The 14,016-nt window shown below is 41.7% G+C and overlaps 1 protein-coding gene across 8 annotated transcripts; it reads right to left on the minus strand.

Annotated features, from left to right (window-relative positions):
* Positions 1–435: 435 nt before the first annotated feature.
* On the minus strand, positions 436–12,931 carry LOC106582874 (uncharacterized). 8 transcript variants are annotated; one of them, XM_045705158.1, is made up of 17 exons: positions 12,693–12,931; positions 10,873–11,573; positions 10,178–10,321; positions 9,737–9,875; positions 9,290–9,612; positions 8,126–8,208; positions 7,914–7,963; positions 7,569–7,709; positions 7,432–7,485; positions 7,209–7,229; positions 4,007–4,105; positions 3,562–3,726; positions 3,154–3,342; positions 2,930–3,001; positions 2,515–2,601; positions 2,229–2,402; positions 436–2,013 (listed from the first exon to the last, which is right to left on the minus strand). In XM_045705158.1, the coding sequence occupies exons 2-17, from the start codon at positions 11,346–11,348 to the stop codon at positions 1,537–1,539; spliced, it is 2,694 nt and encodes an 897-aa protein (XP_045561114.1). In that variant the 5' UTR covers positions 11,349–11,573; positions 12,693–12,931; the 3' UTR covers positions 436–1,536. The 8 variants fall into 8 exon arrangements, with proteins under 8 accessions (XP_045561114.1, XP_014021922.1, XP_014021924.1 ...); XM_014166447.2 differs by having other exon boundaries at positions 2,873–3,001; XM_014166449.2 differs by having other exon boundaries at positions 3,154–3,363.
* Between the last annotated feature and the right edge of the window lie 1,085 nt (positions 12,932–14,016).

Below are 14,016 nucleotides of genomic sequence, written 5' to 3' on the forward strand. Positions count from 1 at the left end.
TGGCTGGAGAGGATTCAGGGAAACGGTACCAAACACAGGTTTTTGATGCCATTCCATTCGCTCCATTCCGGCCATTATTATGCACTTTCCTCCCCTCTGTAGCCTCCTGTGAATCCCATCCATGTAGGTCTTCATTTGGGGCATTGGTTTCACATACTGATGTGCAAATCAATGATCTAATCAAACAATACTCATGTGCTAATGGTCAATAACTTGTCTGGAGGTTTCTTACTTTCCCAAGATAATCAGTGGTTTATCTACATGAGGAAATGTGGACGCACTGACCTTCCACATCGAGCACTAAACAGGAGAAAAATAAACAGGCCACACAGCTCACATTGGACTTCAGAGAGCAGCTGAAAGCTATATCTGTATTTTGTACTAGTTCTCCAATCAACCTGAACACCTATTGGGAAAAAAGCAGGCTTTAAACCCTCATGATTTGTACATTTATTTGTAAGACAGACTAACAAAATGGGAAATAAAAAACACTTTCCTCAATTTCTTAACAAATATCATTGCAAAGTCTAGTGGTAAAAGCGTAAAATACTAGACAGTCCTGGTTGTCCATCGCCAGCAGACTTGAGATGTTCTGTAAGGGCAGAGCTGTGATGCTCTGTACTGTGACACTGCTAAGTGCTGGTGACTCTTAACCCTGCGCTGCGGCACCAAATGTTCATAAGGCCAGGCACCACAGGCTGAAATGACATCACAGCATCTACCTATCCATTTTTAGATTTGTTGGTATTTTGGTCCATTAATATTAGTATTTTCAAAAAGTAAACAAAAATGACAATCTTGATAAACTAAAGAAAATATGCATTACTATCATACTACAGTCATCAAAATGTCATTAATTTGAACCACTTTAAAATGGACATACACCCATAATTTCAAAGCCCACTACATTAGATTACACAATTTATAAGCCCATTTCATAGAAAATGTAAAAAACTGAACTATATGTAGTAACTTACTTTGAAGAGATGGTGATTGGGTCTAAATAGGTGATTGGTAGTCTAAATTCAGTGTACTTGTCTTTAACTGCCAATTCCGAAAAGTCAAGACTCTTCCCACACGCCAACTTATTTCCACCCGCTTTAGAAGCATCTGTATTCACCAAATAGTGAACCTTAGATATATTCTCATACTTGCCCAGAAGGAATTGTAATTTTTTATTATTCTCAATTATTTTTTTATGTGCCAAAATGCATTTTACTTTCATGTCTTTAGTATTTTACAGATACAAATATTTAAAAAGTATTTGTCCACAATGCACTGAGTAAGTCCGGTCCTGGAGTGTCTTAACAATATGAAACCAAAAATATTTAGGCTGACTTAATCCAGTGTCCAGACTTTTTTTGTGTGGGATATGCAAATATGCAATGAGATGTAACCTAATTTGTATAGTTCAATAAAAAAAAAATGGAAATTGTAATACAACAAAATATTATTTGTGTCTACATTCAACTGTAGAAAGTTGATTGTGATATGATTGGGGGGGGGGGGATCCCTATTACGGTGTGGCGTCTGGCCTTAATAGCTGCAGGATAAGGCCTTACACCTCGCACAATGCTCTGTTTCTTTAAGTACCAGAAAGTCACAGGTTGATGCCCGCTCAATGATGATTGGAGCCTGGCTGAATGGCTGCTCCTTGGTCGGGACCCCCTGGCACAAATTGTACTTCTCCAGATCCAGGAGCAGGTTCGCCACCTGGGGCACAGACGTCAAGCAGGATGGGTGAGCTTCATACAGCGGGTGGGTGAGGAGCAGCGGCTGGCCCTGTACACAGATCTGATAGTAGAAGCTCGAGTCAATCTGCACGGTTGTGTCCACCATGTGGGAGAGCTTGGAGCACTGCAGTAGCTGTAGTGTCGGACCCTCCACCATTATGGCAAACCAGAGTGTGGGGAGTGCAGAGCTGTGAAGGGACTTCAGTAGCTTTAACAGCTCATGTTCTTGGTCGATCCCACTTGTTCCTGCACTGTCAGCCAGACTGAAGATCTGGGTGATCTACACAGAACATAATAGGGGTAACAAAATACAGTTGGAATCAATTCCACTCCAACTCAAGTCAATTACAGATTTACTTTCACATGAAATATCCAAGCATAATTGTAATCCCTAACTTCCTGTAGTTTGAAATTGAAAGGTAATTATTGGCCTTAAATATCAGTTACGATGTTGTAAAGTGTACTTATGCACGAAAGCAGGAAGTGGTCACTTACCATAGGTGTGACCTCCACTTCTGGCTCCCCAGACGGCATTTCTACATTTGTGTCCACACTTGGCCTTCCTCCGTTCATTCCACTCTGTCTGTCCGGAGCTGCTGAGGACGTATTCTCAACTGGTGGTCCAACATATTTCACTGCGGGGTCTGCCGGTTTGAACAGTGTGCAATACTGGGCAATAAGAAAGAAATACACCATTACACCATACTCCAGTCTAAATATTAAAAAGGTAAACACTGAAGAGCTTAAGAGAATTTCAATAAGGTAGAGAAGGGTGACTCACTGCTGGAGAACTTATAAGGTTGAGGATATCTGGGACATGGTCCAGAAGTGAATTATTTTTGACAATTTCCACAGTCTCTTTGTGAGCCTGTAAAATATGAAAAATCTGTTGAAAATATTGCGCATTGGAAAGATAAGAGTATTTTTTACCAATATAAAATGCCAAAAGACAAATGCCACAAAAGTAAACCTAAACAAAAGCTTAAAGGGAAAAGCCATTGCATTTTGCACCATCATGATGTGGCCAGTGACACTTTGCTTCTTGAAAGTCCTAGATCTTGAAAACCTGACTGCTGACATATAAACATTTTTTTGGGGATCAACAGTGGACTAATGAAAAAAATAAAATAAATAAACACCAAAAGATAGGTTTGAGTGGATGTTCTCTTTAAGGTTGAATCCAAATTGATTCCAACCTGGACTGTCGGTATGTGGTTTCTGAAGTTCTCATCCTGGGGTTTGCTGGGAAGCATAGGGCGCCAATGTGCCTACAACAATAACAGACACAATTAATGCACGTATCAGTATTTGCATGGAATCCTGTACTCAAGACAATGTGAGGTTAAAATGGGACAACAATAATACAACTTTTTAAACACTGCCTTTCCCTATTGTGCCATCTCCACATAGCAGTACTCACTGTTTCCATGTAGCGATAATCCTCTTCTTCCTGCAGTGGCTCATCTTCATCATCAGTGAACTCCATGTCCACTTCCAGATGCGGTGTTTTTCTTTTCTTTGGGGTTGTCTTGCGACTGTATGTAAAGTGAGGCCTAGGCCTGCCAAGCTGCACCCACCCCTCTTGGGACCCAAAATCAGTCTGGCCCAACTGAAAGGGCAACAAGTGTCTCTGTCAAACACATACATACACATAAGAGCACCATTGAAAGCGTTGTTAGAAGTCCATTCATGGCATAACAATGAGTACGGCCATTGCTTAATTCCAAACAGGGACTAATTCAAACGGTACTTTCAAAAAATATTGTCACCCTCAAAATGCTCATATGACTGACAATTATTTCAACATAGGTGAGTTATCAACCCTTACCATGGCTTGTCTCTGGCACTGCCGTAGACGGCACTTCTGTCTCTTCTTATTGCTGCCTCCAAACTTGGGTTTGTCTATGCAGAAATCACAAGTGCCACAGTCTGTCCTACTATTACAGGCTTCACATATCCCACAGGAGCGCCGCTTACGTTTCCTCACCCAAGCCTGAAAGTCAGAAAGATTATTAAAATGTTTTAAAAAAAGACAAATCATTATTTGTACTACCATCGTTAAATGTAAAAAAAAAAAAAATCCAACAAGTAAATGTCACTGTCTAAATATTCAGTGGACCGATATAAGGTAGCTTGTTGGCCCAAACTGTGACCAAATTCAGATGGAGACCTCACTAGGAAGAGCAGGGTTTAAATGTGGGAGAGGTTGTAAGTGGCCAGCAGAGGGCACTCTTAGATAGAAGTGGGGTAAGATATCTTGAAGCAGAGCTCACCTCATAGTCAGCATCATCACCATCAAATTCTTCATCGTCATCTTCTATATCGACATTCACAGAGAAGTCCTCAGGGTCACTGTATTGAGGAGTGGAGTTCTGTGGGAATAATGAGATTTATCTATTCTGCCCTCTCCTCTTTATTCAATACCAAATCCAATTTTATTTGTCACATGTGCCAAATACAACAGGTGTAGAGCTTACTGTGAAATGCTTACATACAATCCCTTAACCAACAATGCAGTTAAAGAAAATAGAGTTAAGAAAATATTTACTAAATAAACAAAAAAATAAAACAAAAAGTAAAAATAACGAGGCTATAAACATGGGGTGCCGGTACCGAGTCAATGTGCGGGGGTACAGGTTAGTCGAGTTAATTTGACTATGTAGGTAGGGTTAAAGTGACTATGCATAGATAATAAACAGCGAGTAGCAGCAGTGTAAAATCAAAAGGGTAGCTGTGCCACTAGAGATTCTAGGTTCGAGTTCAGGCTCTGTCGCAGCGGGCCGCGAATGGGAAACCCATGGGGCGGCGCACAATTGACCCAGTATCGTCCGGGTTAGGGGAGGGTTTGGCTGGCAGGTATGTTCTTGTCCCATCACGCACTAGTGACCCCTGTGGCGGGCTGGGCGCAGTGCACGCTGACACAGTCGCCAGGTGTACAGTGTTTCCTCCAACACATTGGTGCGGCTGGCTTCCGGGTTAAGTGGGCATTGTGTCAAGAAGCAGTGCGGCTTGGTTGGGTTGTGTATCGGAAGACGCACAGCTCTCGACCTTTATCACTCCCGAGTCCGTATGGGAGTTGCAGCAATGAGACAAGACTAACTACCAATTGGATACCACGAAATTGAGGGAGAGGTTGTTGTCACATTGACGGAGAGGTTGTTGTCCTGGCACCACACCTGCCAGGTCTCTGACTTCCTCCCTATCGGCTGTCTCATCGTTGTCGGTGATCAGGCCCACCACTGTTGTGTCAGCAAACTTAATGGTGGTGTTGGAGTTATGCTTGGCCACACAGTCGTGGGTGAACAGGGAGTACAGGAGGGGACTAAGCACGCACCCATGAGGGGCCCCAGTGTTAAGGATCAGTGTGGCAGATGTGTTGTTGCCTACCCTTACCACCTAGGGGCAGCCCGTCAGGAAGTACAGGATCCAGTTGCAGAGGGAGGTGGTTAGTCCAAGGGTCATTAGCTTAGTCATGAGCTTTGTGGGCACTATGGTGTTGAACGCTGAGCTGTAGTCAATAAACAGCATTCTCACATAGGTGTTCTTTTTGTCCAGGTGGGAGAGGGCAGTGTGGAGTGCGATTGAGATTGCAGATCTGTTGGGGCGGTATACGAATTGAAGTGGGTCTAGTGTTTCCGGGATGATGGTGTTGATGTGAGCCATGACCAGCCTTTCAAAGCACTTCATGGCTACCAACGTGAGTTCTACGGTAGTCATTAAGGCAGGTTACCTTCACTCTCTTGGGAACAGGGACTATGGTGGTCTGCTTGAAACATGTAGGTATTACAGACTCGGTCATGGAGAGGTTGAAAGTGTCAGTGAAGACACTTGGCAGGTGGTCCCGCGCATGCTCCGAGTTCACATCCTGGTAATCTGTCTTGCCCTGCGGCCTTGTGAATGTTGACCTGTTTAAAGGTCTTGCTGACATCGACTACAAAGAGCGTGATCGCAGTCATCCGGAACAGCTGGTTCCCTCATGCATGCTTCAGTGTTGCTTGCCTCGAAGCGAGCATAGAAGGCATTTAGCTCGTCTGGTAGGCTTGCGTCACTGGGCAGCTCGCAGCTGGGTTTCCCTTTGTAGTCCGTAATAGTTTGCAAGCCCTGCCACATCCGACGAGCGTCAGAGCCAGTGTAGTAGGATTCAATATTTGTCCTGTATTGACGATTTGCCCGTTTCATGGTTCGTGAGGGCATAGCGGGATTTCTTATAAGCGTCTGGATTAGTGTCCCGCTCCTTGAAAGCGGCAGCTCTAGCCTTTAGCTCAGTGCAGATGTCGGCTGTAATCCATGGCTTCTGGTTGGGATATGTACGTATGGTCACTGTGCGGACGACACCGTCGATGCACTTATTGATGAAGCCGTTGACTGCGGTGATATACTCCTCAATACCATTGAATGAATCTCGGAACATATTCCTGTCTGTGCTAGCAAAACAGTCCTGTAGCGTAGCATCTCACCACTTCCGTATTGAGCGAGTCACTGGTATTTCCTGCTTTAATTTTTGCTTGTAATACAGGAATTAGGAGGATAGAATTATGGTCAGATTTGCCAAATGGAGGGCGAGGGAGAGCTTTGTATGAGTCTCTGTGTGTGGAGTACAGGTGGTCTTGAGTTTCTCTCTGGTTGCATATGTGACATTCTGGTAGAAATGAGGTAAAACAGATTTAAGTTTGCCTGCATTAAAGTCCCCGGTTACTAGGAGTGCCGCATTTTCTTGTTTACTTATGGCCTGATACAGCTCGTTGAGTGTGGTAATAGTGCCAGCATCGGTTTGTGGACGTAAATAGATGGCTACGAATAATACAGTTTTCATCTATATCTTGGTAGATAGTGTGGTCTACAGCTTATCATGAAGTACTCTACCTCTGGCGAGTAATACCTCGAGACTTCCTGAATATTAAACTTTGCGCACCAGCTATTATTGACAAATAGACACAATCCCACCCCTCATCTTACCAGAGGTAGCTACTCTGTCCTGCCGATGCATGGAAAACCCAGCCAGCTCTATATTATCCGTGTTGTCGTTCAGCCACGACTCGGTGAAACATAAGATATTACAATTAATGTCCCGTTGGTAGCATAGTCTCGATCGTAGATCATCCAGTTTATTTTCCAATTATTGCACGTTTGCCAATAGAACAGATGGTAGAGGCGGTTTACCCACTCGCTGATGAATTCTAGCAAGGCACCCCATCCTCGGCCCCCTGTATTTCCGTCTTCACGCGAATGACGGGGATTTGGGCCTGGCCTCGGGGAAGCAGTATATCCTTCGTGTCGGACTCATTAAAGAAGCTCTTTTCGGCCATGAGACGGTAGCAGCAAAATTATGTACAATATAAGTTACAAACCATGTGAATTTTTGTTTTTTTTAAGCCCCATTATTATTAAATTACATTCATAGTTTCCTTTGCATATTAAATGATTACTAAGATAAGGATTAGAGGAGTATTATTAGAGAGGGCTGGGTATTGTTACCTGCAATTCTCTGCTGTCAATCTGCAAAACAAATGCTTTACATTCAGTTATGGGAGCTTTTCATGGAGAGGTGAAGAGAATATTCCAAATTCACATGTGAACTTGTGGGACATACTGCTCTATACTGAGTAAGCAAAATATATATAAATAGACAATAGCCTTCTGCATTTGTCATATACATGCAAACTTGGATATGCTAGGTAATGGAGTTCTAGAAAATTACCTTAAAATTCGTCATGGGATAGGAATCCAACATTTGGGGACCATCGGGTTTATACTGAAATACACATACATAAACAATCAAAATAAACTACCACTTGGATTTCTTCAATCTCTGTCTGTTCTATGGTAAGTCTGTACCTTGAGGATAGGACATAAACATTTGCGTTTCCGACAGCGGACAAGTTTTTTGGTGTCAGGGTTCAGTGTTTTTTTGCAGTTCGCACAACTCCCACAATCTTCTGTGGTAAGACAAGCCCTACAGTTACCACAGGGAATCCACTAAAACAGACAAGAAGAATTCTGGAGTTAGAGTATTCCTATCCATTTAGACCTATGTTGATAAATCATTGTTTAACTACGTAAAACTGAAATAAGTAAAAGGGAAAGACTCAAAAATACAAAACGGGAAGTCAAGGAGCCTGCACGCATGTTAAAAACAGAAATGGGAGTAGTAGACTCGTTAGTTGAGGAACACTTGTTTACCTTTCTGAATCTTTGATAAAGTGGAATCTTGGCTATAGCTGGATTGTTGGCTAAAATCAAAGAGGGATACTGTTAACACAATATTAAACGTATACTTCATAAACAGTAAAAACAGGCACATTTACAATGTTTATAAACTTAAAACTATGTCAATTCTGTTCCTCTTTGAAACAAATTTGTAAAATGGTTTTCCTTTAATTGGATTGACATACCCCTGCATTTGGTGCAACAGGGATTCTTCATCTGCCTTTCATACTCAAAGCCTGTATATGAATTACCACAAATGGCACAGATGCTGAAATAAAGAGTATCGAAGCAAGTTACCTAAGGTACCAAGTGCATAATATCACAATCATCCTCAAGATATAAACATCAACCCCTTCAATCAGTCCCATGTATTCTTCGCTTATTTTACATTAAAAAAAGCTGTATCTCAGGGGAAAACACTCAAGCAGACATGCAAAAAAACATTTCCAATTCACACATGCGTATAATAGGGCAAATATAAGCAAATAAACAAATATGTACTGAACAAAAATATTAAACGCAACACGCAACAATTTCAATGATTTTACTGAGATACAGTAAATCTGTCAATTTAAATAAATTCATTAGTCCCTAATCTATGGATTTCACATGACTGGGCAGGGGCGCAGCCATGGTGGGCCTCAGAGGCAGAGACAGCCAATCAGAATGATTTTCCCCCAAAAGGGCTTTTTTACACACAGAAACACTCAATTTCATCAGCTGTCCGGGTGGCTGGTCTCAGATGATCCCGCAGGTGAAGAAACCGGATGTGGAGGTCCTGGGCTGGCGTGGTTACATGTGGTGTGCGGTTTTGAGGCCGGTTGGACGTACTGCCAAATTCTCTAAAATGACGTTGGAGGCGGCTTAAGGTAGAGAAATTAACATTCAATTCTCTGGTGGACATTCCTGCAATTCACATGCCAATTTCACACTCCTTCAAAACTTGAGACATCTGTAGCATTGTATTGCGAGACTAAACTGCACATTTTAGAGTGGCCTTTTATTGTCCCTTCACAAGGTGCACCTGTGTAATGATCATGCTGTTTAATCAGCTTCTTGATATACAACACCTGTCAGGTGAATGGATTATCTTAGCCAAAGGAGAAATGCTCACTAACTGGGATATAAACAAATTTGTGCACAAAATTTGAAAGATGCTTTTTGTGCTTATGGAAAAATGTCTGGGTTCTTATTTCAGGTCATGAAACATGGGACCAACACGTTACATGTTGCGTTTATATTTTTGTTCAGTGTATATATAGCCTAAATCATGATTATGTATGAGGAATGTGTTAAACTTAAATTCTCAGAGATAAAATTATAGGATAACATAGGAGCATTTGACTCACCAAAAGCAGGGCTCTGAACCAGCCATCCCATTGATGGAGACTGAAACTGACGATGCAGGGCTCAAGGGCAGTTTAGTTGCATTTTGCTTCATACCTTCCACATCATGAGCGACAGAAGGAGAACTAATCTTTGCGAGAGACGAGTTCGGTCTTGGGGGAGTGGTATGTTGGAGATCTTTGCTTGGCGTGCCCATAGAGCTGCGACTCAGAGGGGTCAGTCTGTGATTGGAGTCAGGACTGTCTGCCCGGTCCCCTCTGTCCTTCAAGCTGGACTCTGAGGAAAATCCACAGTCCACTAAGGGAGGAGGATCCTTCTGTATGTTCTAACAGACCACAGGTTGGAATAGACAAGATGGTAGTTGTTAGAAAATACATTCAAATTAGTGAAGTGAAAGAAAACGTATAATTTCAAGTAGATACTGGGAGCTTTTTTTTTTTTATTATTACCGTCTTTCTCGCACGCAAGGGCTTGGGTTGTCCAACACCCCTGAACACCCCTGCTTTGTAATCAAACATTGTCATGTCCAGAGTATCTGCCAGGACTTTGGAAAGCTCAACCCTACTTCTCACACGCTCATTACTCGGACTTCAGGTTCACAGAGAAGAAGGGAATAAAGATAGTGTGATCCATTAGTGGCATCAATGGTTTATAAAGTTACCTTAAAGCATATAATACTGACAATGAAATGAATGCGCTGTGGGCCTGTATTATTAAGAAATTGGTTTTGCCGTGTTTTTATTTCAAACCAATGGCTTATTCAAACAGGTACAGCAAGTGAGCTCTCGTAAATAACAATGAACCTCATGTCATCAGACAATACCGATGGTTAAAAATCTAGACTGGCACTTGGTCTAAAAATGAACCGAGTTTTGCCAGAATGTTTTTACCTCATGTAATAAACGTCACTCTGGCCAACACTAGAACCTGAACGACGAACAACCGCTTTGCGCTTCCACCCCTTTCCAAGTGCCGGCCAGTCCTCCCAGCCCTCTTCAACAGTTACTCTTTTCTTCCGTCTATAAACAGAAAACCTGGCATAAAATAAAAACAAATGTCAGCAAAGTATATCAGCATAAGAGCATAAAACATACCAGCAGAGCATATCGACTGGCTAGTCTGTATAGTTTGACTGTCTACATATTTGCTACAAGAAAGAACATATGGGGCCCATTACAGAAGGTTGACGTTAATTTTGATGAATCTTGCCCTGGAGGCAGAACTGAGCAATTTCTGCTTGATAGGCCAGCTGCAAAGACAAAATTGTCTATATTGCAAAAAAATATGAAAATAAAAATGTGCTTTAGGTCTTAATTTAATGTTAAAATTTGATTGGATGACGTTGTGGCTGCGCCAGCTAACCTCCAGAACAAGATTCATGACAAAAAAAAAAAACACTAAACTGCCCCAATTCACTGCCCCAGATAAATCCTTCTTAAAAAAGGTAGGGTACTTATGTTGGGGAGTAAATTAGCCAACTTCTGTATTGATTTATGGGCCCTAGAAATCCTGACATGTTTTAATAACATTGATACAACAGCAGTCAAAGCTAGTCAAATCAAGTGTCACATCTCACTCAACATACAGGTTGTTGCTATTGATTTTCTTCTCAAGGCCTGCCACGCTACCGCTCCTTTCACTCCCTGCAACACTCTCCTCTTCGGCATCCCCTTTGCCATTCACGCGTCGCTCCCCCATCGCAAGGCCCAAGTTCCAACCCTGTGTGTCATCTTCATAATTGTCATCCTCCAGGGGCTCAAACCAGTCTACAGGTTGTTCCTCAGCAACTCCCCCTGGGATCTTCTCTGTCTGCCCATGGCCTGTCATCACAGGAACAGAGGTGGCATGGTCCTGAATGTCAAGACTGTCCGAGGGAGCCAGGGCCTCCAGCGGCGATAGGACCTGAGAGGTCCTTTCCATCCCATTGTCCCCGACCTCAGTCCTCTCCTCCTTTTCTATAAGTATATCATTTGTAGGTTTGAGTACCTCTCCGTTTATCTCCATGTCTTCCTCCCCTGGCCCTCTCCCGGAACCTAGGTTATCCACCAGTCCTTCACTCATTTCTGGGGCTCTATACACTCATGAAGCCACAGGTCTAAATGTTCTCCAAAATGTTCTTGAACAATGACTTCCAAGGTTCACACATCCAAGACTTTGCATAACAATACAGAGGAGTGCTCACATCCAGTTGAGTCCTAGAGTAACTCAAGCATAAACTTTGCTTCTCTGTATATGTTATTGCGTTCCCACAGTGCTTCCCAAAACCTTCCCATTGATGTATAGGACCTGAAAAGACAAAGTTGAGAAATTACAGCATTGGCTTTACGCAGGCTTTTAGCAGAATTTCACATGGGTATACCCTGAATCAATGCATCCACATCATAACACCATCCCAATACAGTCAGCTGAGCTGTTCAAGAAGTTTCAGCCTAATCAAGCCACTGACATTAATCATGATACTTGCTTGACTGACAGTCTGCTATTGCCAGAGACTGCTACTCATAATATATTTGTCTTGACAGTCAGTTGTCCGGTAATTGAAAGCGTGTAAGTTTTGTTAACGATTAGAAACATCATGTGGAGATATATATAAAAAAATAATTGGTACTTAGTTGTAATAGTAGTTTTTATTAGTTGTATGGCTATTAGTAGTTGCACCACAACTTTATTTTGTTAAAAATAAAAAGTATTAGTATTATTTGACAGTATTTGCCAATTATCGTTTCTACGGGTTTTTTTACACTTGAAACAAGATGGAGCATCATTCAAGACATTGTATCTTCCATGTCAATTCCTAGCTACTGTAACGTTAGCTACAATAATCAAACCAACGTTAATCAATTAACTCTAACAATGTAACAGTTAACTAATGCTCCTCTCCCCTATGTACTGATTATTTTAGTGACGGCGTTACCAGATATTATTTGGTAAGAACGACATAAGTGTTAGCTAGTAGCATCACACAGACAAGCTAGTTAACGTTAGTTAGCTAATGCTACCATACTTCGTCGCCTTTTGATTGTTAACTAACGATAGCTAGCTTGTTAACATAGCAGCTAACGTTAACAAGCAAGCGACAATACACGACCACCATGGCAAAAAGACTAAAGTCATTTCAAACACATTCACATATTAAAACCGCGAAACAGCTACCGAGATACCACAGACAAATATATGAAACATATTAGGGCTAGCTAGATAACGTTACCTATTCATATAATCGATGTTAGCGGAAGTATAGCTAGATGAGTTAGCCACATTAGCTAGCAAAAACGTCGTTAGTTGTTTATTGGACAGAGCTAACCCACCACTTGCGAGGAGAGACATACATGTGATAAATGGACGCAGCTCCAAAACAAAACGGCAGAAATATTTTCAAAACAGCATCAAATATCGAAAACTTACCATCGACGGTTAAGAACCGGAAACGACATGCAACATAACAGGAAACACAGATTAAACGCAAAAATGGATGCTTGGGTGGTTCCTATCCTCTACCCCTTACTATTTCTATTGCTACCGTCAGTTTACCCCTACCTTACCTTAACCTAAGACGGTGTGTATTACATTGACAAGACATTCGCGTGACCGCTACAACAATGGAAACTCATGTCCTCAAAGATGGAAGGCAGGCGGGAGGTGAAATCAGGTGGGACCATTCTAGCCAATAAGAGGGCAGATACTTATGTGACCAATGTCACCATATAGATAGATATTTGTTAATACAACCTGTATTTATTTTATTAACACTTTATTAACAACTATTAACACTGTATATAGACATATGACATTTGAAATGTCTTTATTCTTTTGAAACTTGTGTGAGTTTAATATTTACTGCTCACTTTTTGATTATTTCACTTTTGTTGATCCATTTCACTTGTTTTGGCAATGTAAACATATGTTTCCCATGCCAATAAAGCCCCTTGAATTGAATAAAAGACTCATCTTTGTATCTGTGACATTATAGCATCTTTAACAGCATGGGCAGGGCCAGAGACTCTCCATTTTAAAGTAGTCAATTTTCTTCTTCATTTGCTGATTGCTTGAAAATCATAGGAATAGCCACGCAGTTGACTACTTTGAAATGGTGGAACCCCTCAATGGCAATGTCCATGCTAAAACAGGTTATGTCCATGATGACTCAGTCCTCTATCTCCATGACAACAGGCATAACTCCAAAATAAAGTATTTTTTCAAAGTTGCCGAAATGCCACGTGCATCCACTCATAACAACCTAGCCATTACGAAACATCTATTCAACCAATAAGCCTCACGTAGAAAATTAGCAATTCAATGTATTTCTGCCGAAATTCGACACTCATTGACCTCCATACAAAAATTCCTCACTTCATAGGCTTATTTTCGTGGCCAGATTTTGGGCGGAGTTAAACCTCTCGCTTCGCTTAACCGAACTTCGAGTGGGGTGACGTGAGAGTTGGGACGTCTAGACGTATCCGTTTAGACGTATCCTTCCTCGCTCGCGTGAAACGCCTGCTTTTAGTAGCTAGTGCGTTTGTCTTTTTGTTGTTGTTGGTATACTGTGTTGTAAAGTATGACTGTATATTTTATATTTCTTAATAAAAAAAAGTATCTAGCTAACGACTACTAAACTAACTTGTCGTGTGAATGTGTGGAATATTCCATCTCATGACAACTTAACAGTTGACTGTGATAGTGCAGCTAAAGAGGTTGGGAACCACTGGTGTACCTGTTTCTTAGTGGGTGC

This window comes from Salmo salar, chromosome ssa22 (assembly GCF_905237065.1).
Source record: "Salmo salar chromosome ssa22, Ssal_v3.1, whole genome shotgun sequence".
Taxonomy (NCBI): Eukaryota; Metazoa; Chordata; class Actinopteri; order Salmoniformes; family Salmonidae; genus Salmo; species Salmo salar.